The sequence below is a fragment of the Hemiscyllium ocellatum genome, chromosome 26 (genome assembly GCF_020745735.1).
Source record: "Hemiscyllium ocellatum isolate sHemOce1 chromosome 26, sHemOce1.pat.X.cur, whole genome shotgun sequence".
Taxonomy (NCBI): Eukaryota; Metazoa; Chordata; class Chondrichthyes; order Orectolobiformes; family Hemiscylliidae; genus Hemiscyllium; species Hemiscyllium ocellatum.
This window is the reverse complement of record NC_083426.1, coordinates 11,120,970-11,146,133: the sequence shown is the minus strand read 5'-3', so window position 1 is coordinate 11,146,133 and position 25,164 is coordinate 11,120,970. Positions and strand designations below refer to the sequence as shown.

At 43.1% G+C, this 25,164-nt stretch overlaps 1 protein-coding gene across 1 annotated transcript in view; it reads right to left on the bottom strand.

Moving 5' to 3' along the window:
- Positions 1–485: 485 nt before the first annotated feature.
- Positions 486–25,164, bottom strand: part of LOC132828330 (ethanolamine kinase 1-like) — a 52,311-nt gene continuing 27,632 nt past the window's right edge. The window contains exons 4-8 of the mRNA XM_060845343.1: positions 21,094–21,236; positions 12,936–13,019; positions 10,652–10,812; positions 6,693–6,766; positions 486–3,237 (exon numbers count right to left, since the gene is read on the bottom strand). Coding sequence (XP_060701326.1) covers positions 3,165–3,237; positions 6,693–6,766; positions 10,652–10,812; positions 12,936–13,019; positions 21,094–21,236 — 535 coding nt within the window. The 3' untranslated portion in view covers positions 486–3,164. The remainder of the gene's footprint in view (positions 3,238–6,692; positions 6,767–10,651; positions 10,813–12,935; positions 13,020–21,093; positions 21,237–25,164) is intronic.

Genomic DNA, 25,164 nt, shown 5'->3' with positions numbered 1-25,164 from the left:
GCTTAGTATAATGCAACCCCTCTTCAAGCTCACACAAGGCCAGGACCCAAAGCTCGAAGTGCAGCAGGATTAAAATTTACAAGTGCAAACAGTGCGAATAAATTCTCCTCAGTTTAACATCTTGATTTACAACTGGGAGGAATTTGTTATTGATATTATTAAGAGAGGCTTGATGAACTTTCAACACAGGCCAAAGCAAAACGAGATGAAGTCTCCCCAAATCTCTCAGCCACCTCCATCCCTCTCCTTACTGCCTCCTTCTCCACTCCAAGTCTCTCTTACCCTGGGTACTGACTGATGACAGACTTGGTAGGAGGCAAATCCCCAGTACAAACTAACCTCCAATCCATTCAGTTGAGTATAAATGATTCAAGAGACCACCAAAGGGTACAATTTGTCACAGTTCAATGTCTGGCTCAATAACCATATACTTTTGTCAGAAACCACTGTCACTATTTTCAAACTGGACAGAGTTTGCACATTGATAAATATTACATGGTTTTACTGGTTTATAAACAGGCATTTCACAAAAAAAAAGGTTGCACCATAATTACAAAGCGAATTACAGTTCGATAGAAATCTCAATGTTAGGTTTCTGCAAATAACTGGTTGAGATGCATCTCATGGTCAGAAGTGGAGCTGGGATTGGAAACTAGGGGGAGGTGGGGAGTGGAGGGAATTCTGAAATGGTGACAGGTCTGCATACCATTTCTGGTACTGCTCCAGTGTGACTTTGCCCCTCTGACTGAGATGTGTGGATACCCTCCCCATGACTGCGATGCCCATGGCCGCTCTGACCAGCTCAGAGGAAAGGAGAAGAATAAACTCTTCCTTCACTGTCCTCCACCTCGGAGACTTGAAGAGGTCAGTGGCTACAATTTGACCGAGGACGCATTGGACCAAATTGGCCAATTTCCTGCCAACTCGGCCTCACGGTCAAACAAAGGCAGATTTAAAGTTGCTCAGTGATAGCTTCTCTGATCAAAGTGTATCTGTGGCACATTGTTGCAATGGGAAGATCACCAAGGTAAATGCATTGCAGCTCTGCCCCAGGAGTAAGGCTTCAACAGGCATGCTACAAACCTGCCTCTGTTGACTGGAATAAAAAAAAACAAAGCAGTTGGTTCAAGTTTGATTTAATGTAAGACATCCGAGTTCTTGTTTCAGAACTGCTGTCAGATCTAAGACCAGGTACTGTACAAAATCACTGGAATCAGCTGTAAACATGGGGAGAGAAAATAGCAATAGTTTCTGATCAGATCACAGTGCTTGATTGAATTTTAGGGCGATTGATATTTTCCATGTGCACCTCCCTATATATCAAAGTAGTAGCAGCAACAGCAAGAGGAATTGTGTTTTCTTTGGCCCAAGGTTAACCCAAAAAGTTGAGAGAGTCCTGCCTCGCTTCCCTGATCAATAGTCCCAAGGGAGTCTTTCCAATCAAGCCAAAAACCATACTGCTCTTGCTTTTATTCACCCAGTGGCCTCAGCAAAGAAGTAGATCGGCAGACAGAAACCCAAAGTAACAGCAGTGTAAAATGCTGTCAATTGATAACAGTGGGGAAAATGTAAAGTCTTAAGTTAGTGGTTACTATACACGCTATCATACAAGACCCTCCCTCAGTAGTCACCGACTTAATTCACATCAGTGATAGGGAGTTATGCAAAAGGAAAATGATTCAATAAAAGCTATCAAAGTTCACAGGCTTTGGCCATCAGTCAGTGACATGGCATCGAAGTGATTCACTCATTCTCTCCTGATCTGGATATGCAGTTTGAGCAGGAGCAGTAGGTGTCTGCTGTCTCTGTCCCAATTCTCTGGTCACTATGATGCTGTTCTGTAACTCCTTTGTAAGCAGGGGTAAATAGGGTTCATGCACCCCTGCATTTATGTGCACTTCTGATGCAGGGAACCTGTTTCTCACACCAGCCTCCATCCAAAAAGAAAAATCAACTGGTTCGACCCTGTGCTGACCATGCTTGCAGGCTGGATAGGGTTCATCTCTGAGCACTACAGGATCATGTGACAGGCAGGTACAGCATGTGCTTTATTACACATTTCCCTTCAACTAAACTTAAGTAGTTCCTATGGGAACTTGCCACTGTGTAGTTCAAAAGGTTCACCCTGTCACTCTGTGACAGTAGTAAAGTGCAGCTTGCTGGGGCTAACACTCAAGGCCATTCACAAATTGGGTAGGCTCCCTGAGAGAATAGTGTGTGCAGGCCTGTCAATCAGAGATAACTCACTAGGGCAAATGTGTCACTTTCTCATTCTGTACCTTGTCATTTTATCATATCACTTCCTGCCAGTCCTGAACCCCCTACCCCCCATTTCTAATTTACAGCAGTGATGCCCAAGGGCAAGGCTATATGTATCTCTCAGAAAGCTTTGAGTCCCATTCCTGTTTGTGGTCACTCTCTCTCTCTCTCTCTCTCTCTCTCTCTCTCACTCTCACGCACACGCACATACAAACAAAACGTATGTTCAATAATATATATACACACACACACGCACACCCACACAGCTTATTAATAAGGAAAAATGCAATACAGATTTACTAAGTCCACTCTTGCAGAGTTAGGGCTGAGACAAATCATCATTTCTTCTGACCAATTTTTGGAAAAGGTTAAACACAGAAATTATTTTAAACCTTTGATCATTGCCAGTGTGTGGACCTCCCTGCAATCATGGTGGCATAAACTAAATGACTAATTAGCAACTGAAATATAGGCAATGCTACTTTATAAATAAAAGAGAACAAACCTTCTCTCCCTCCCCACTTCATTACTCCCTCACTCAGCCACCTGTCCTCAGCTTGGTCCCTACCAAAAGTAAACTGGATACAGCTTGCCATCAGAGTAACTGGGAAAAGGGGGTCAGAGGAAAGATTCCAAAAGGCCCTTGCGTCCACAGCCCTGGGTACAACTGGGATCCAAATCAAAAGGTAAAACATGGAGCCGAGGCTTTAGTCATGAGAGGAATGTATGCCGATTTCTCACAGCTGTCTGCGCTTAAAGGGTACAGTAGATGAGAGTTTGGGGGCAAGTCTACTTCTCAAATCGCAGCATGAGATGGGAAGAAGTGGCTGTCGAAGTCTGTCCATGGGAGGGAGCTGGAAAGACCAACAGATTGTGCAGCGATGGGTGGAATGCCATTCACACCATCATGCAGGCGTCTGGAGAACAATGACTTGAGGCTTCATCTTGAAATACTGGTTAAACCTCAGCACACTATACCTGGAAGACAAAAACATTCATGTTCTTGACAGACAAGACTGGGTGGGGCTGGAGAACAAGGCACGTTAAAGTAAAATTGCAGCCAGTGAGTTGTGTTGGAAAAGGGACATGTCACAGTTTATGAGATCTGTGTCACTGAAACATTCAGTGAAGGCTGCCTCTCTATTTCTTCATGCCCCATCTCCCACAGCCAAGACTTTTCTGAATATGTCAAATACATATCAACTTTGAAAATGGTCTGACTATAAGACAGTTAGACATAGGAGCAGAAATTAGGCCATTCAGCCCATCTGATCTGCTCTGCCATTCACTCATGGCTGATTGGGGTTGAGAAACCTTTCTCCCAATTTCTGCCCATATTCCTTGATATTGAAGAACTTATCTACCTCATCTTAAATATACTCAGTGACCTGGCCTCCACAGCCTTCAGTGGCAATGAATTCCAGAGATGCACCACTCTCTGGTTAAAGAGGTTTCTCCTTATCTCCATTCTAAACCGTCTTCCCTTAACTCTAAGGCTGTGCCCTCAGGTCCTAGTTTCCCCTACCAATGGAAACCTCTTCCCAACATTTACTCTGTCCAGGCCATTCAATATTCTGTAAGTTTCAATTAGATCCTGCCTCATCAATCTAAACTCAGAGTATAAACCCAGAGTCCTTAAACATTCCTCAGATGTTAAACCTTTTATTCCTGGGACCATTCTCGTGAATCTCCTCTGAACACTCACCAGGGGCACTACATCCTTCCTGAGATATGGGGCCCAAAACTGCACACAATACTCCAAATGTGGTCTGACCAGAGCCTTAGAGCTTCAGAATTTCATCCTTGTTTTTATATTTAAGTTCTCTCAAAATACATGCCTTCTTATCTTCTGACTCAACCTGTGTTTATCTTGAGAGAATCTTGGATTAGAACTTCCAAGTCTCTTTGCATTTCTGACTTCTGAATTTTCTCCCCATTTAGAAAATAATCCATGCCTCTATTCTTTCTCCCTCATACTTTCCCACATTGTGCTCCATCTGTCACTTCTTTTCCCACTCTCCTAACCTGTCCAAATCCTTCTGCAGGTCAGGCAGCATCCAAGGAACAGGAGATTCGACGTTTCGGGTATAAGCCCTTCTTCAGGAATCCTGAAGAAGGGCTTATGCCCAAAATGTCGAATCTCCTGTTCCTTGGATGCTGCCTGACCTGCTGCGCTTTTCCAGCAACACATTTTCAGCTCTGATCTCCAGCATCTGCAGACCTCACTTTCTCCTCAAATCCTTCTGCAGCCTCCCCACCTCCTCAACCCTACCTGTCCCTCTCCCTATCTTTGTATCATCTGAAAACGTAGCCAGAATGCCCCCAGTTCCTTCATCTAGATTGTTAATGTATAGATTGAAAAGTTGTGGTTCCAACTTGATGATTCTGGCAGAACACTACTTGTCACCAGCTGCCACCCTGAGAAGGGCCTTTTTTATCCCCACACGCTGCTTTCTGCCAGACAGCTAAGCTTATATCCATGCTTGCCGCTTGTCCCTAACACCATGGGCCTTTATCTTACTCAGTAGCCTCTTCTGTGACACCTTGTCAAAGGCATCCTTGAGGTCCAGGTAGATAACATCCATTGGTTCTCCGTGGTCTAATCTGCTTGTTAGTTACTTCCTCAAAGAATTCTAGCAGATTTATCAGACATGTAATCCCCTTGATGAAACTTTGCTGACTTTGTCCTATTTTACCAGACACTTCCAAGTATTCAGAAATATCATCCTTCATGATAGATTCTAGGATCTTACCACAACCAAGGTTAGGCTCTCTGTCTGTAATTTTCTGTCTTTTTACTCCCTTTTTAAACAGGGGTGTCACCTTAGTGATTTTCCAGTCCTCTCAGACCCTTCCTGATTCTAGTGATTCTTGAAAGGGTCACTAGACCACTAATGCCTCCAATATCTCTTCAGCTATCTCACTTAGAACTCTGGGGTGTAGTCCATCTGGTCCAGGTGATTTATGAACCCTTAGGCCATTCAGTTTTTTTAGCCCCTTCTCCTTGGTGATGGCTACCATACTCAGCTCTGCCCCCTCTCTCTCTTGAATTTTGGGGATATTAGTAGTGTCTTCCACCGTGAGAACTGATGGGAAGTAATTATTCAGTTCCTCAGCCATTTCTTTGCTCCCCACTACTTTCTCTCCAGCGTCATTTTCTAGCAGCCCATTGTCAACTTTTGCCTCTCTTTTGCCCTTTGTATATCTAAAGAAACTCTCATAGTCTTGCTTTATATTACTGGCTGGCTTAACTTAGATTAAATATGAAGGTGTGTATGAAATCTACTGACACAGATCATTTTTTAAAAAGTCGAGAGCTTTTTAAAAAAAAAATCACTCACAGGATGAATGAATTTGTAGGCATCACTGGTTAGGCCAACATTTATTACTCATCCCTAATTGCCCAGAGGGCAGTTAAGAGTCAAACACATTGCTGTGGGTCTGGAGTCACATGTAGGCCAGACTAGGTAAGGATGGCAATTTCTTTCCCTATAGAACATTAATGTACCAAATGGATTTTTCCAACAATTGACAGCGATTTCATGAGCATCATTAAATCCTTAACTTCAGATTCGCGATTCAATTCAAATTCCACCATCTGCCATGGCAGGATCCGAACCCGGGTCCCCAGAACATCAGCTGAGTTTCTGGATTAATTATCTAGTGATAAGAACTGGCCACTGCCTCCCAGAGTTTGCAGTGAAACATTAATGGGGATTACAATTGAATTGGACAAAGAAAAACTCTAGGGCAGGCTTTCCTCACATGGGATTGAAATCCCAAGTAGGCGTCACAAGATGAAACTTTGGGCATGATAGGCTGATATTGTGGGGGCACAAGATGCAAAGCAACAATGGCCAACCTGCACTCCTTTCCCGAAATTCTCATATCACTCCCCCACCATCCAACCTTCCAACTGTTATAGTTCTCACTGACGATAGTGGGAAAGTCTCAAACAGCAAAATGGTGTCACAGTGTGAAAACCTTTGGGATTCACTGTGGCAGGGTTTGCATCATTAACACTTCGGGATGTGAAAGCATTTCTTTAGGATCTTTCTATTCAAGAAATTAAACACGTAAAATAGATTTCAAAAACTGGATAATAAAAATCCAAAAGCTGATTAAATGGTGACCAAGTAACCACCATCAGTTGTTGTGAAAAACAAAACTAATTGACTAATGTCCTTTAGGGATGGAAATTTGCTGTCCTTACCTGGTCTGGGCTACATGTGATTCCAGACCTGCAGCAATGTGATTAATTCTTAAATCACAGAAATGGCTGGGACAGCCAATCAGTTCAATGGCAACTAGGGATGGGCAACATGCCAGTGACACCCACATCCCACACAAAAATAAAAAAAAAGAGACACTAGGCTAGGATGCGGGATTAGCAAAGTTTCTGCAGGTGATCAATGTTTCTCTCAGGTACTTACCCAAGGAAATCAAACTCTATGGTTGAGTACTTGGCTTGAATCAATGCCCAGAACCCCCAGAAGAAATGAGATGCCTGGAATCAAAAATGACAAAAGAAGTGTTAATTCAGTGCTTGCTGGTGTCTCAATAAGTTATTACCAGTCAACTATGTGGTCATGTTGTTTCTAGCAGAACGTGATATGGAATGTAGCGGCTGGAATGGTGTCATGAAAATGCAGTGTATCATAATGGATTTGTGCATTTTCAGTGGGACTTTTCCTGGCGGCTGAATCAAGAATTGTGACAATGAAAAGTGCTTGAGGACCAAATTAGTTATTGTGGAAATGAACAGACTTCAAAGATAAGAATTCAGAGGTTAATGTGTGAGGAAGCAAACTGTACGTTACATAGCACTGCACTATTCTTGTATCATCAGTTCAGGATTCCTGCCTCCATCAAATCAGCCACTGACCAACTTGGGAAAAGCTCGATAAACAAGCTTGATTTTAACTAGTTGCAACTCTGTCTGATCCACCAACAATACAGATATATGAATTAGGAGCAGAATTGGTGCCTGGGTGCTCTTTTCACTTCATCTGACAATGAACAAGTGTTCCGAAAGCTTGTATTTCAAATAAACCTATCCAAAGATATCCTGGTGTCATGTGACTTTTGACCTTGCCCACCTGAGTTCTACACCAGCGCCACCACATCAAGACAGCAATAACCCTTTGAGCACAAAGCCCCATAATGAATTTTCAGCTTTGACCTCACTCCTACCAATCTCAATATCGTCTTTCAGTCCTACAACTCTCCAAGATACCTGCACCCCTCCAATTCTTGCCTCTTGAGCACCAGTGTCATCACTCCACTATGTGGTGGTCATGCCTTCAAGTGCTGTAACATGACATTCCAACTCCTGTACTCAGTGCTCTGCCTGATGAAGCAAGCATGCCAAACAACTTCTTCATCACCCGATATACCTGGGATGCCACTTTCAATGAACTATTTACTTGCACCCCTACGGCCCTCTGTTCCACAATGCTCGCCAAAGCTGCGAAACTGTGTGTGTCCTGCCCTGGTTTGCCTTACCAAAATGCAGCACCTTGCACTTGTCTGAATTTAACTACATCTGCATTCCTTGGCCCACTGGTTAATCAAGATTCCAAAATTGGTGTCATCCGCAAATGTACTAACCTTGTCATTGTGTCATTGAGACATACAGCACAGAAACAGACCCTTCCGTCCGACTTGTCCATGCTGACCAGGTATCCTAAACTAATCTAGTTCCATTTGCCAGCACATGGTCTGTTTCGCTATAAACCTTTCCTATTCATTTAACCATCCAGATGTCTTTTAAATAGTGTAATTGTACCAGCCACCACTTCCTCTGGCAGCTCATTCTATACACACAACACTCTGTGTGAAAACATTGCCCCTGAAGTCCCTTTTAAAATTTTTCCCCTCTGACTCTAAATGTATGCCCTGTCATTCTGGACTCCCCCACCCCAGGGAAAAAAACCTTGTCTATTTACCCTATCCATGCCCCTCATTTTATATACCTCTATAAGGTCACCTCTCAGCCTCCAACACTCCGGGGAAAGCAGCCCCAGCTTATTTAGTGTCTACATATAGCTCCTATATTCTCATCCAAAGCGTTTCTATAGATGGTGAACAACAATCGACGCAGTATCAATCCTTGCAGCACATTGCTGGTCACAGGTTTCCAGTCTGAACAATTGTAAACCTATGTTGAGTGTGAGATGCTGGTAAAGTGCAGCAGGTCAGGCAGCATCCGAGAAACAGGAGAATCGACATTTTGGGTTTAAGCCCTTCATTAGGAATGAGTCGCAGGCCTTTGCCCAAAATGTTGATTCTCCTGCTCCTCAGATGCTATCTGACCTGCTGTGCTTTTCCTGCACAACACTCTCAAAAGGGGCGGCACGGTGGCACAGTGGTTAGCACTGCTGCCTCACAGCTCCAGAGACCTGGGTTCAATTCCCACCTCAGGCGACTGACTGTGTGGAGTTTGCACGTTCTCCCTGTGTCTGCGTGGGTTTTCTCCGGGTGCTCCGGTTTCCTCCCACAATCCAAAGATGTGCGGGTCAGGTGAATTGGCCATGCTAAATTGCCCGTAGTGTTAGGTAAGGGGTAAATGCAGCGGTATGGGTCTGGGTGGGTGTGCTACGGCGGGTCGGTGTGGACTTGTTGGGCCGAAGGGCCTGTTTCCACACTGTAAGTAATCTAAATCTAAATCTCCAGCATCTGCCATGCTCACTTTCTCCTATTTGTAAACCTTTCCAGTACATTCATTTTGGGCTATAAGAGCTTGGTCAGCCATCCTGTAGAAGGCAATGGTAAACCACCATGGTGTTTCATCCATAAAAGTGTTTCATAGAACATAGTACAGTACAGCACAGAACAGGCCCTTCAGCCCACGATGTTGTGCCGACCACTGATCCTCATGTATGCATCCTCAAATTTCTGTGACCATATGCATGTCCTGGAGTCTCTTAAATGTCCCCAATGACCTTGCCTCCACAAGTGCTGCTGGCAACGCATTCCATGCTCTCACAACTCTGTGTAAAGAACCCCGCCTCTGACATCCCCTCTATACTTTCCTCCAACCAGATTAAAACTATGACCCCTCGTGTTAGTCATTTCTGCCCTGGGAAATAGTCTCTGGCTATCAACTCTATCTATGCCTCTCATTATCGTGTAAACCTCAATTAAGTCCCCTCTTCTCCTCCTTTCCTCCAATGAAAAAAGTCTAAGCTCAGTCAACCTCTCCTCAAAAGATAAGCCCTCCAGTCCAGGCAGCATCCTGGTAAAACTCCTCTGAACCCTCTACGACCAGAACTGGACGCAGTATTCCAAGTGCGGTCTAACCAAAGTTTTATAGAGCTGCAACAAGATCTCACGACTCTTAAACTCAATCCCCGTTAATGAAAGCCAAAACACCATATGCTTTCTTAACAACCCTGTCCACTTGGGTGGCCATTTTAAGGGATCTATGTACCTGCACCCCAAGATCCCTCTGTTCCTCCACACTGCCAAGAATCCTATCCTTAATCCTGTACTCAGCTTTCAAATTTGACCTTCCAAAATGCATTACCTCGCATTTATCCAGGTCGAAGTCCATCTGCCACCTCTCAGCCCATCTCTGCATCCTGTCAATGTCCCGCTGCAGACTACAACAGCCCTCTATACTGTCAACGACACCTCCAACCTTTGTGTCATCTGCAAACTTGCTGACCCATCCTTCAATCCCCTCATCCAAGTCATTAATAAAAATTACAAACAATAGAGGCCCAAGGACAGAGCCCTGTGGAACACCACTCACCACAGACTTCCAGGCAGAATATTTTCCTTCTACTACCACTTGCTGTCTTCTGTTGGCCAGCCAATTCTGTATCCAGACAGCAATGTCCCCTGAATCCCATTCCACCTGACCTTCTGAATGAGCCTACCATGGGGAACGTTATCAAACGCCTTGCTGAAGTCCATATACACCATATCCACAGCTCAACCCTCATCAACTTTTCTAGTCACATCCTCAAAAGAACTCGATAAGGTTTGTGAGGCATGACATGCCCCTCACAAAGCCGTGTTGACTGCATTTAATCAAGCCATGCTCTTCCAGATGGTCATAAGTCCAATCCCTCAGAATCCTTTCTAACACCTTGCAGACGACCGACGTGGGACTTACTGGTCTGTAATTGCAGGGGATTTCCCTATTTCCTTTCGTTTCATCCAATGGAAATCCATGGTTCAACCCTCAGAAATTATAGTGGGAGAGAACCCAGACAGATCTCAAAGTCTACACTTCACCCACTCATGAGGATAACATCCTGAGAAGGCCTACCCTAACTATGCAATAACCCACCAACTTCGATGAGTCTTTCAATTAAAATGATTCCAATGGAGAAGATTGCGGGGACTCAAGGACTTTCCAATTAGGTTCGCATATTGTACTTACTAAAGAGAATTTGTTGACTTGAACATACAGTGTCTGTACTTCATTGTCGGTTACCTCGCCTCCCTTCTTAGTAAACCGTTTACAAGCCTCTAGATAGGTTCTCAACCATTGGAACTGTAAGGAATGGTCTGGGTACAGGCTGTAGTCTACCTCGTTCACTCCTAGCAGAGAAAGAGAAAGCATTACGTTAATACAAGTCCAACATGTACAGCCAAAGTGCAGTACATCAATACACACTTTTATTTCTCAGTCTCTGTGAGTTGACTGAAGTCAAGCAAGTGAATTTTGATGGCACCCTGAGATACAGGTGTTGAAAGGTGTGGATAGTGAAGGGCGAGAGTGGAGAGTGGTACAGAAAATGATGGAAAATGGCCTTATCTGTAATAAAGACATTGTGAGTGGAAAAATCATGATGGTTGACAGAGGTCTAGGGATAGCATGGATGATGGGAAGAAAGGTTTAGACTGAACAAGAGGGTACATAGAGGGAGGAATCAAAACACAATTCAGAAAGAAAACAGTTATGACAATTAGTTCTGGGCACTACTCACGACAAAAGGTGCTGGTAAAAGATCTTTAAAAACTTTTAAAAAACAAAACATTCACCGAATGTGGATGTCTCTGGTTGGACAGTATTTATTACGCATCTAAATTGCCCAGAGAGCAGTTAAGAATCAATATTTGATAGCGTAAATGTACAGCGTATATTTCCAGAAGATATGGAGAAATCTAAACTTAAAGGTCTTCAATATCAATCAATCAATCAATAATAAATCCAACTGGGAATCATAGAATCCCTACAATGTAGGTTGAATGGCCTGCTTCCATTGAGGCCATACTAACCCTCCAAAGAGGGTCGCTCAGACCCACTCCCCACCCTATCCCTGTAACCCTACATTTCCCATTGCTAATTCACCTAGCCTGCACATCCCTGGACACTATAGGCAATTGAGCACAAACAATCCATTTAACCTGCACGCCGTGGGAATTCAGGAGTAACTTCTTTATGCAAGAATGGTTTGAATGTGGAACATGGAGTAACTGAGGTAAACAATGTAGATGTATTTAAGGAGTAATTAAATAAACACACAATGAAAAAATTAATAGAAGGACACATTGATGGTGATAGAATAAAAAGGTTGGTGAGGAGACTCACCCGGAATGCAAGTACTCGCAAGGATTTGGTGAGCTGAATAGCCTATTTCTGTGCTGTTGTTATAAAGCTAGAGCTACGCAAGAAAGTGAGACATTCAAAATATACCAGTTTTACTCTTTAAATTCATAAGGTGAATAGTTACATGAGTAGATCATTCAATACCTTAAGAATAACCTGACATTCAATTAGATCATCCCTGATTTGTAACTCAAATTCATCAACTACTTTGGTGCTTAATACCCCTGCCTAACAAACATCTATCAGGGAGGATGTTTCCCTCAGTTTGGGGAGCTGGGCAAGTCAGTAACCAGGGTGCATAGCCTAAGAACAAAGAGAGACCACTTCAGACTGGGAAGAAGAAGAATTTCTTCACTCGGATGGTGATGAATCCCAGGAATCCTGTATCCCAGAGGGCTGTGGCTGAGCACATTCAAGGTGAAATTATTGACGTCTCGACATTTAAGTTGTTATAGGATATGAGGATAATGGGTAAAACAACCAGCTGCGAACACCACCGATACATAAAATGTTCACTCCAAGACACACACCATCCTGAGTTGGAACGACATCATCATTCCTTCACCATCACTGGGTCAAAATCCTATAACTCCATTCCTAACCGTCTTGCAGCTGAATCTACATGCCCCTTTCCTCTTGTCCATCAATAGCAGCAGTTTAAGAAGTCAGCAGCTCACCACCACCTTCTCAAGGGCAATTAGGGATCAGCAATAAATGCTGACCTAGTCTACAACACCTACGTCCTGTGTGAATAGTAGAATAAATAATGCTGAGGTAAAAGTTCAGCGATCATGTAGTTGAATGATGAAATGATACCAAAGGGCTTCATTCCAAGCTCTATGTTCCTTACAACCTCAATTTTTAAATGTTAAATTGACCACCAGCCCAAACAAAAAAGGGGCAGGGAGAAAGACTGCTGGATTTCCATAGCCTTTTGTCTGCAGAATCATTGTTGTGGTTCTGTTTGCCGAGCTGGGAATTTGTGTTGCAGATGTTTCGTCCCCTGTCTAGGTAACATCCTCAGTGCTTGGGAGCCTCCTGGAGAATCATTGCCCATAATCGTTCCTGAACAGCCCAGCCCTGGGGAAGCTGCAGATTACTAAACACTCACCTGCAAATTCATTGAAATGGTTTCCGATATCGAAGGCCTGGTAATTATAACCAGAATACTCATAGTCAATAAATTTCACCCAACCTGAGAAATAAATAACCAAAATTAGTAAATACCACAGCAAGGCTGCACAGAGGAGAACAATCAAATCCATTATGTCAGGCATTGTAAAATGTGAACAGGGTTCAGATTGGAAAATATAACACTTTTGTTGCCTTTTTAAAAAGAGTCAGCACTTCCCCAACTCACACTGGCTTGTTTATAGATATTCTTTAATCATCTTGTTCCGATGTATTATGATGTACTTCTACAGCAGGTGTAGAGGTTCCTGGCTCTCCTAACTCAGAGGTAGAGGCACTATCACTGCACAAAAGAGCCCCTGGTTTGTTAATTGTCATTCAGCTCTGCTCAGACATACTATCACCAGTACAATAAAATGACAAATCCATCCCACAATCAAGCCCTGTGCAAAACTGTTTTGATTGAGAATAAATTTGAAATTACTCCAAGCACATTGTTGCTTTATGTATTTGCAAAAGCTGATGGATTATAATGAGGGTAAAGTGCACAGAATGCATTGTCTCATTCATTAGAATGCCAATTTGCGGGGACGGTTATGTAGAGAATAATCTATATTTATTTTTCAGTGCTGAAGTAAGTTCTTATTCCTCTGTGTTAGTCTAGTGTAATATCTGAACTTCACCCCCTCACAATGACATAATTTCACTTGTCACATTCCCAAATGACTAGGAGGGCGAGGTGGAGTGGGAAGAGATGTGGGATGGAACAGCATGAAACAGATTAAAGAGGGGAGAAAGAATAAAACAAAAGGAGAAAAACAGAAATACAAAGGGAAAGAGAGAATGGAAGTTTCCAAATGAAGAGGCAGCAACCATCATTCCAGAATGTGACCACACAGAAACATATTGCCACTCAAGCTGCAATGCAACAAGTATGTGGGGCTTCTTCAATAACGCCTGCCAAGTATGCAATCTCTAACACCCAGAATAACAAAGACAACAAATACATAGGAACACAACTACAATCACCACCATGAACACCAAAGATCTGGGCAAGATGGAGGGGGCTGGGGCTAGGGTAATGGCACATAAGGATTCTGTTTAATGGAATATCCAAAATGGCACCCAGCCTGACGCTGCAGCACTCCCTCACCGGACTATCAGCTTGGATGTGGTGCACACATGTCTGGAGTGAGTTTTGAATCCACAGAGTGAGAGTTGAATGAACTGAGCCATGCAGGACAGTAAGAAATTAAAAATATAAAAAGGTACGAAGTGTGAAGATATAAAAACTTAAACACATGAACCAACAGGTTCAAGAACAGCCTCTTCCTTGCTGTTATTATACTTCTGAATGGACTTGTCAAATTTTAAATTTGATGCTGATCTCCCTCTTTGTGCACCTTCTCTTCAGCTGTAGCACTGTATTCCTCGCTCTGTTCTTTAACCAAATACACTTTGTATGATCTGCCTGTACTGCACACAAAACAAAACGTTTGACTGTACCTAGGTATATGTGAAAATAATAAATCAAAAACCACACCGAGGCCAGATTTCCAGTGGTTGAATATTGGCGTTGCTGGTTCAAAGAAAGGGAACTTGACCAAGTTAAATAAGAAGGGAGGCTATTCACGGTATAGTATACTGGCAGGAATTGCTACTATCATGATAGCTAAGATGCACTGATGATCAGAGGCAGACAGTGGAGGTATGTTGAATACATTTCTTAAGTACTTAGTGAGGATTAAACTTTGAGTCTAGTCAGCAAGGATCATTCTGATTCAAATTTAGATACCACCCAGAAGAGAGAAAACTTACCTTCACAAGACAATAACTGTATCTTAAAGAAAGAGGAAAAGAAGTTATTAATAGACACTAGCAGATTCCATGGCTTATTTGCAAACTAGCTCCCTGTTAAACCATCAACTCAACAGACAGTGCCCTCCCTCCAAGTCACCACGAGTGGTTCAAGTCCTTTTCAAGTACCCGAGTCCAACAGTCTTGACTAATGCTCCAGAAATGCCAACTTTCAGGAGACAATAAACTGAAGCCCTGCCTGTGCCCATTGATGGATGGGATAGATCCCACAGCATCATTTCAAATGTTTATCCTTCAACTAACATCACTAAAACAGGTTATCTGGCCATTATCAAATTGTTTTGTTGGAGGTCGTGATGTCAAGATTAGCTGCTGCATTTCTGATATTACAACATTATTGGTCATATAGCATTTTGAGACATCTGATACAAATGTAAATTTTTCAATGTTTCAATGCATGCCCCTTTTGCAAAGAGCATAATGGAACTTTCCAAATAAAAAGGCAGTAACCAACATATTGCATCTCAAGGTGCAATGCAACAATTTAGTGGAGCTTCTTTAATCACGCCTGCCAAGGCCCACAGTCTCTAACATCGAGAGGAACAACGACAGCAAATACAAAGCAGCATAACCATAATCACCACCATGTCAGAAACCATCCTGCAGCGCAAAATGTCCCCTGTACGACATTGAACTTTCACCTTGGATAACCAGCTGAGCCACACCTCATATCTAAAATAGTGCACACTGCATTTGTCAAGTGTGTTATTTGCAACTATATCATCTTGCCCCTCCCACTTCAAATTACTTTTAAGTAGAATATTTTTCTGTATTATTAACAAAATTACAAGCCCGACAGCTTCAACATTGATCTTCCCTTCGATCGGAAGATTAGGTTTTAGTCACACTATTCTCAGCTTCCACTGATATTTTTGGCCATTCTGCTCCACCCCGGCTTTGCTCAAACAGTTTTTATTACAAGGCTTCTTATTTTAAAATAAAGTTCACTGGGGAGATTTCTGAAGTTATACACACAACAATTCTTCTGATTCACTGCATAACAATTTCAATCATGGGAAGGAGGTATACTGTCTGGGGTGTAGGTGCGAGCTGAATACAGCTCTGAATTTTTCTTCAGTCCTTTTTGGCATATCAAGGATCAGCTGCATTTGCGAATAGTAAAGCCAAAGTCACCCCAGTCCCAGCAGACCACTCACTGGAGACGGACAGAGACAGAGACAGAGAGAGTGGGCGGGCAAGATAGCGTGAGAGAGAGAGAAAGCGAGAACACGAGAGAGCGTGTGTGAGAAGAGAGCGCGCGCACGTGAGAAAGAGAGAAAAAGGAGAGAAAGCGCGAGAGCGCGCAAGAGAGAGCGAGAGCGTGCGCAAGAGGGCGAGAGCGCGCGCAAGAGGGCGAGAGCGCGCGCAAGAGAGAGAGAGAGAGCGCGAGAGCGAGAGACAGCGAGCAAGAGAGAGAGAGAGAGAGAGCAAGAGAGAGAGAGCGCGAGAAAAAAAAAGAGGCAGAGAAAAAAAGAGACCACGCACGTGAGAGAGAGCATGAGAGCGAGAGAAAATCCATGGTGGTTGAACCCAAGGGTCACCGCACCTCAGGTGAGGGGAGAGGTTGAGAAGGAGAATACTTCAAGGTAACCCAAGCTGGCGTGGGAATGGAATCCACGCTGTTGGGTCACTCTGCATTGCAAACCAGCCATCCAGCCAATATTACAACCCACATCATTCACAGTGTTCATCATATGAAAAAAAAACTTAACAATGCATTCAAAACAAACAGGATATCTTCAGAAAAGGTCAGAATTATAGAAATTCCCCAGTCATTGCCAAAGGGTCGAAACCCTGGGAATCCCACACTCACAGATGTCTCTACACCAAATGGACTGCAGTGGTTTGCAGCTGACCACCACCTCCTCCAGGGTAATCACAGATAGCAATACATGGGATCAGTCAGCGATGCCCACATCCCATGATGGAATAAATAAAACTTGCTGGAAATACACAGCAGGTCAGGGAGCACCTATCAGAACTGAATTCTGTATGTTCATATATTTCCAACACCACATGACCACCAACAAAGGTGAATGGGCTCATGCCTACTTTTGTGCAGTCATCCCCATACTGATATCCTCACCCTATGACTTGAGCTGAGATTGGAAACGGAAAGGATTAGGTGCTTCTCTGTTGTCTCCCAGAGTCTAATCCTTTGTCCACAGCAAACACATGGAGAATGGGCTCTTGGTGATTTACTGGGGGGCAAGATGGAGACTGTTTGCTCATCTCGGGGACTTGGTGGGTCATGTGGAGACTAGTAGCTCACAGTTGAGCCAACTCCCTCAGAGAACTGCCTCAAGGGCAATTAGGGATGGGTAATAAACACTGGCCTTGTCTCTAATGCACACAAATGAATCAGTAATTCACAAACATCCACTACACTTTATCTGCAAACTATACAGATTCAGTAGTCGACAAAATTAATATAATAAATATAATGCACTTTAATACAGTAACTACGATGCTGGACTATTTATTCTTTTACTTTTCTAATTTGTTTTTGTTTCCTAAGAACTTGATCTTAAGTATCTATAATTAAGTACCTTTGTACCTAAGGTAGCGTATAATGTGGTGACTGTAAACTTTTCAGTCATTTAAAGTACACATGACAATAAAGGTAATTCAATTCAGTTAACCTTTACGCAAAGTAACAGCTGTACTTTGCACTGTTTCCCAAAATATATAACGCTATACTTTACACTCATTCTGTATGATATTCTCTAGAGGACAGGATTGACACGTGCTGTTTACAGAATGCAGCAGCAATCAAAATGCAGTAATTTCACAGAGTCACAGATTCACGAACAACACAGAGAAGTTCATTCACACTATTACATCCACGCTGGCTCTCTGGAACTATCCAGTCTGACACTCAATACTCATAGCTGCAAGTGTATTTCCTTCATGTGCCTATTTCCCTTCAAGATCAATTATTGTCTCCCTTTCCACCAGTTTCATGGGCAGTGACTTCCAGATCATTACTACAGGCTACATAAAAAAAAATTCCTTTCCACATTCCCCTCCATCTCTTGAATTTGTGTTCCCTAGTCCTCGCACCATCAGCTAGTGGTTAGAGTTTTGTTTTCCCTTGTCTATCTTATCCAAGCCAGTTATGATCTTGCACACCTCCATCAACTCTCCAGTCAGTGTTTCGTTCTCTTTGTTCAGGGGAAGTGGGTGTCCACAGTCAGGGCAGCATTAATTGCCATCTTTTGTTTCAAAAGAACCATCCCAAACTTTCCAGCCAAACGTTAAAACTCGAAGCTTCCATCCTATGAAAAATCTGGTAAATCTCCTCTGTATCTTCTCAATGTCCAATAGTGCCTTCCGAAAGTGTGATGACCAAAACTGCATGCAATACTTTAGGTGAAGCTTAACGACATCTGTAGAATGCTTCAGCCTGATCTTCCTGTTCTTATACTCAATGCCACTATTTATGAAGCCCAAGCCCCCAAATAGTGGGCGACACAGTGGCACAGTGGTTAGCACTGCTGCCTCACAGTGTCAGAGACCCAGGTTCATTTCCCGCCTCAGGCGATTGACTGTGTGGAGTTTGCACGTTCTCCCAGTGTCTGCGTGGGTTTCCTCCGGGTGCTCCGGTTTCCTCCCACAGTCCAAAGATGTGCGGATCAGGTGAATTGGCCATGCTAAATTGCCCATAGTGTTAGGTAAGGGGTAAATGGAGGGGTATGGGTGGGTTGCGCTTTGGCGGGTCGGTGTGGACTAGTTGAGCCGAAGGGCCTGTTTCCACACTGTAAGTAATCTAATCTAATCTAACAATTTGCTAACTACTCTCTCATTATGTGCTGGCAACTTCAATGGACAAGGCATTTGCACTCCAGGTCCCTCTGCTCCTCTAAACACTCTGTGATACTATGCCATTAAGTCTATATTGACTCACCCTATCCCAGCTACCAAAATGTATTGCTTCAGACTTCTCAGTTATATTTCATCTGCCACCTGTCTAACTCCTTGTCCGTGGTAAACATAAATATAAATAACTAATTAGAAAATCTAATTCCTGAAGAAGGGCTCATGCCCGAAACGTCGATTCTCCTGTTCCTTGGATGCTGCCTGACCTGCTGCGCTTTTCCAGCAACACATTTTCAGCTCTGATCTCCAGCATCTGCAGTCCTCACTTTTTCCTAATTAGAAAATCTATCCTTGCACCTATAAACATAAACTTGTTGCTAAAACCTAGTCCACCATTATTACCCCCCAAAAACAACAAAAATTTAGTTTTGGACAAAGTTCAGAAGTTCCAATTTACAATATCACAAATTCACTTTTCTGTATGTTTAGCTTAAAACATTAGCTGCACATTTTTAAAGCAGTTAGCAAATTTGAAAGCTCAAGGTTTCTACCCAACGTGGAGACATTTTGATAACCAGAAACGGCAGTAATTGGAATCTAAAGCTACAAAACAATAACCTTGTGCAAGGCAACACGCATAAAATCGCCTCTGTACTTCCCCAGGACTCAGTGTTTGGCCCATACCAACTGGGGGGTAAACCCGGGTACCATTGTTTCCTCTGCGTGTTAGGTGATCAGTTTGTGGCATTGGAATTAGCTTCAAATTTGAAAGAAAGACAGTAGAAGAATAAAGACTTATTTACTCTCACAGATGTGAGACGAGGATCCCCCAGGTGCTCAGAAGGAGGTGAGGGGAGTAGTGTGGGCGCAGGTTTTGCGCTTCCTGTTGTGGCAGGGCAAGGTACCAGGAGTGGTGTGTGGGCTGGTGGAGGGGGTGGGGAGGTGGGGGGGTTGGACCTGACGAGGGAGTCGCAGATCTTTTACGCTGATAGAGGTGGGAGCCACATTCATTACCAAGAGGATGTGGATGTTTTGGAGAGGTTGCAGTGGAGGTTCACCAGGATGTTGCCTGGTATGGAGGGTGCAAGCTGTGAGGAGAGCTTGAGTAGATTAGGCTTATTTTTATCAGAAAGTTGGAGGTTGGGGGGGGGAACCTGATTGAGGTCTACAAAATCTTCAGGAGGTATAGAGAGGGTGGATAGCAAGAAACTTTACCCCAGAGTGGGGGACTCAATTACTAGGGGTCATGAGTTCAAGGTGAGAGGGGAAAAGGAGTGTGATGGTTGCCTGGAACGTGTTGCCAGTGGAGGTGGTAGAAGTGGACACGATAGCATCATTTAAGGTCTACCTCGGCAGATATATGAATGGGCAGGTAGAAGAGGGATACTAATCCTTAGAAAATAAGCGACAGGTTTAGATAGAGGACCTGGATCAGTACAGGCTTGGAGGCTGAAGGGGCCTGTTCCTGTGCTGTAATTTTCTTTATAACGGCCAGACCCACAGCCAATTACAGAATCGTTGTCAGCTCCACAGCCAATCACAGGGTCACTATCTATCCCACAGCCAATCCTAGCAACTGGAGCAGCCCTATGTTCACTCAGAGCCTGCACATTCACAGTTTTACTGTCAACCTCATACCCGTTAACAGCAAGATTCTAATAAACAAATATTAAATTAATAGTACCAACTTTCCACTTCAGTTTAGCGTTGAGATGTGTAGAAACAGTAGCAGCCGGAGCCAGCTCAGTGGTGACAGCTTAGTTATTATATCACGGCTAGGTATCAGATTACTTTCATGTGATGACGATCTCTGGTAGGGCACTGATTGTGTGGTAAACAGATATAGCAGAGATAATATATGCTGGCAGCGTGTGAGGGCACGACTACCTGCAAGGCAGATCACTCAAAGAAATACAAACGCAGCATGGTACACCAGTAGGATGTGACAACACTCAAAATGATCAGGGTTCAATCTCTATTTCATATTTAAGTCGACAATTATTGAATGGCAAGCTGGGAACCTCTCAATGATTTGGCGATTGTCTTATTTGTTCAAAGTAAAATCTATTCACAACAGCTTCACAAACCCTTGATGAAGTTATGTTAACTAGACAAAAAATGCGCACAAATCAGTGAATGTATTTGTAAATAAAAGATGACCCAATTAAAGGAGAAATTACACAGTTACCACACATAACAACCCGGGATCGTTTAAATGAACGCCGAACAAGACTTGCTAATGATAATTACTGGCCAGAACATGGGTACTGCCCCAAGTATCTATGGGAACTGGCTCAGCATCCAGTCCCAGGTTAGTGATCCACTCCATTTCCTGTAAATTGATACAGTTGGCGTTTTATTTAAAAAAAAAGAGTAGAATGAAAACATGTGCCAGGGTGCAGCAGGAAGGGGAAGAAACGGTTCCATCTCCAGGTCCTCACCTTCCTTTTCGTTGTAGATGATATTCTTGCAAAGCAGATCATTATGGCAGAGCACCGTGGGGGAGTTCAGCTCTGACAGGTACTCCTTCATCCACACCATTTCCTTCTCCAACGTCTCTAAAGGCGGCACCTTCTTCTGAATCCTAAACCAAAATGAAAATCGTTTAGAAATGCACCCCATAAAACCTGGGACAAGTTTGTCAAGATCTTGCTGGATTTCATTCCTCTGTTGCCCCTATCCTTTCCATACAGGGTACCTCCCTTGTTATGGACACCCAGGAAATGGCCACTATTTCTTTGTGACTTGCATGAGCCTATTATGCTGCAAAAACAGTTGAAAATAAAGGCTTTACATTTTACAGTTTATTTTTAATTGACATAACGTAGTGCTTTATTCATGATAAAACTGCTCCCATATTCCTGTCAATAAGTAGCTGAGAATTAGCATTTGCGAATTCTCATGCAAGTGTCTTTAAACAAAGAAAACATTGAAATTAGAAGCAGGAGTAGGCCACTCGTCCGTGCTCAACCATTCAATCTGATCATGGCTAATCATCCAACTAAGTATTCCGTTCCTGCTTTTGTCCATAACCTTTGATCCCTTTAGTCCTAAGAACTATAGCTAACTCTATCTAAATGGCTGGATGATGTGGGTGATCAGATAGAAGATTTCACTTTGAAAACTGTGGAGCACCAACAATAAGCATGGGCTGCGGTTACTTGTAGAAGTTTATAAAATTGTGAGGGGTATAGATAATCTATATCTATAGATATAGGGTCTTCTCCATAGGGTGAGGGAATATCAAAACTAGGGCCATATTTTTAAATGTGAGAGGAGGAAGTTTTAAAAAGGACATGAGGGGCAACTTTGTTTTTTTACACAGAGGGTGCTTTATGTGTGGAATGAACTGCCAGAGGAAGTGGTCGTGCAGGTACACAGTCAGAACATTTAAAAGCATGTAAACAGCAAAGGTTGGAGGATGTGGGCCGAATGCAGGCAGGTGGGACCAGTTTAGTTTGGAAACGTGGTTGGCGTGGACTGGTTGAGTTGAAGGGCCTGTTTAAGTGCTGTATGACTCTATAAGCAGTTATATCTAATTCCTTCATGAAAACATTCAATTTTTTTGGCCTCAACAACTTCCTTAGGCAGAGAATTCGACAGGGCCACCATTCTCTGGATGAAGACATTTCTCCTCATCCCACTCCTGAATAGCCTGCCCTGCATCCTTAGACTGTGACTCCTTGTTTTGCACTCTCCTGTCATTTGGAACATCCCTACTTCAATTAAGAATCCAGCCTGGTGGATTAGTGAGCACATGCAGTATAATGATATGGAAGATCCCAGGTTTAGAGAAATAAAAACACAGAGGCTGAGCAACTCCTCAGCTGGCCTCAGTGTCCTTGGGTCAAACTTAACCCAAGGTTAGCACTGCTGCCTATGTGGATTTCCTCCAGGTGCTCTGGTTTCCTTCCACAATCCAAAGATGTGCAGGTTAGGGTGAATTGGCTATGCTAATTGCTCATAGTGTTCAGGATCAATTGGAAGAGCCATGGGAAATACAGTGTTACTGGATTAGGGGAGGCAGAGTAGGGTCTGGGTGGGATGCTCTTCAGAGGGTCGGTGTGGACTCAATGGGCTGAATGGTCTGATTCTACGTCGTAGGGATTCTACGATTAAGGAGGGAAGAATCTGGGGTTGGGGGCCCCCATTTTTCATGGCTGCCCCTTGATCTTGTCAGATAGCACCCAGCTGGATATACATGAATGATACGAATTTAGTTGAGGGAGGAACATTGATCAAATTTGCAACACGCACAAAAGGTGCGTGAGGTGAAAGACTGGCAGCATTCCACAGACAGGTGGGGCAGACCACTCACTGAACATAAGAGCAATGGAAGATAATAATGAATTTAACCCTCAATTTGGTCACAGAATATTGCTCCCAATCTGGGTACTTGGATTTAGGAAGCATACCACCACATAAAAGGAAACTGCAGGATAGATTCATTTGCATGTAATGTGGCAAGAGGGCTTACACATATGACAAAACAACACCTAAATTTCTATTGATTTTCAGGCTATGGACGCCATTGGCAAGGCTGATATTTAGCAGCAATCCCTTATTGCTGTCAAATAGGTCATGGCGTGCCTTTTTAGCTCATTATGTGAAGTATACGCACAGTGACAGCATAGAACATAGAACATAGAACACAGAAGGATACAGCGCAGTACAGGCCCTTCGGCCCTCGATGTTGCGCCGACCGAGTCCTACCTAACCTATACAGCAGGTAGGGAGTTCCAGGATTTTGACCCCGTGACGATGAAGGAATCCTCAAATGAGGATAGAGTGCTGCTTAGAGGGGCTGATGTTGCCATGCTTAGATGCCTTAGTCATTCTAGGTATTGGAGGCTGCATGTCAGAGAGAATGAGTCACAGAAATCTTGAGGCATTAGTACAGTGAGTTCTTCTTTAACACGAAGGTTGCAATGTTGTGCAATGCCACATTATAGAAAAATCACGCTTTAGAAACAGTGCTTAAAGTGTTGGCGACGTAATCACATTACAGCCAATACACATTTTAAAAGTTCGCACTTTAGAAACAACGTCCCAATTTGTCAATCGCGTTACAGCGAATTGGCGTTAATGAAACGTATGTTACAGCAGAACAATTTGTACTTTGTTCCATTTGAAAGGGAATAGGTGGTGAAGTCTTGGAAGAGCATGAGGTGATCTGATGAAGCAAACAGCAATTGTGGGAGAGGTCAGTTGACTCAGTTGCCAGTGTGCAATACAGAGAGATGCCAGAGTTTCCTCAGTTCCCAGACTAGCTGAGGTCACCACGAAGGTTGGTCTTTGTCCAGGCTAAACGTGCCACAAGGCTCTCTCTCTCTCTCTCTCACACACACACACACACACACACAGCCTGTAGTCCTCTAGGACGAGGACGACTTCCACAATAACAAATGGCACAATTTTATAACAATCCCCCCAAAAAATAAAGGGAGGTTAACAGTTTACAACAAAAATGTGCTTCAAACAAAACTCTCGTTAGCAGCTGACATAAACAACTGTTGAAAAAAAAAAATGTCCATCAATTCTATGGATTCGAAGAGGAACATTTAGCAAATTGTGGATTGATCAAGAGAGTGGGGTTAGATCAGGAATCTTGTGCAAGGAAAAGCCCTTCATAGACTTTATAGGCTGACTATTCTGGTCATCTCCGATTGGAGAGCTGTGACTGGAGACCAGCGTTTGCTCCTGAACGGAAGTTCCTGACTGCATCATTTAATGAAGATCCCTCAGGATAAACAGCAATTTATCGAGGTCCCAGACAGCTTTCAGCATCAGTTGAAATATAGTCCAGTAACCACATCTTCTTCAACGAAAGAGGACAGTGAGGCAGATCGGTGCCATGATTAAACACAAACCATGTAGAAAAGTAAATGCATAATGCTGTCCAGATAGTGTCTAATTTATCACAAATGCTACTACACAGTGCATAATCATAGCACACAGTACACATTAAACAAAGTGTCTGTCATTCTATAGAGATGATCTCTTCGGTCAATGCAGTCTTATTTCTGAACAGATTTAAAACCATAATTCTCTAATCAAGGTTATGGCCATTGGAATCAAAAACAAACCTAACCCATGAACTGGTTTTCTCAGCTGCTGGAAATGTTCACATAGTAGCTATGTAGCTGGAAAGGCTACATAGTGAAGTTATCAGTTTCTATAAAACAAAAGTAATTAGATTAGTTTTTGATTCCAATGGCCATAACCTTGATTAGAGAATTATGGCTTTAAATCTGTTCAGATATAAGACCTCATTGAGTGAAGAGATCATCTCTATAAAATAACAGACACTTTGTTTAATGTGTACTATGATTGCGTACTCTGTAGTAACATTTGTGATAAATTGTACACTATCTGTACAGTATTGTGTATTCACTTCTCTACATGGTTTGTATTTGTGTTTAATCATGGCACTGACCTGCCTCACTCTCCACTTTCATTGAAGAAGGTGTGGTTACCGGACTACGTTTCAACTAATGCTGAAAGCTGTCTGA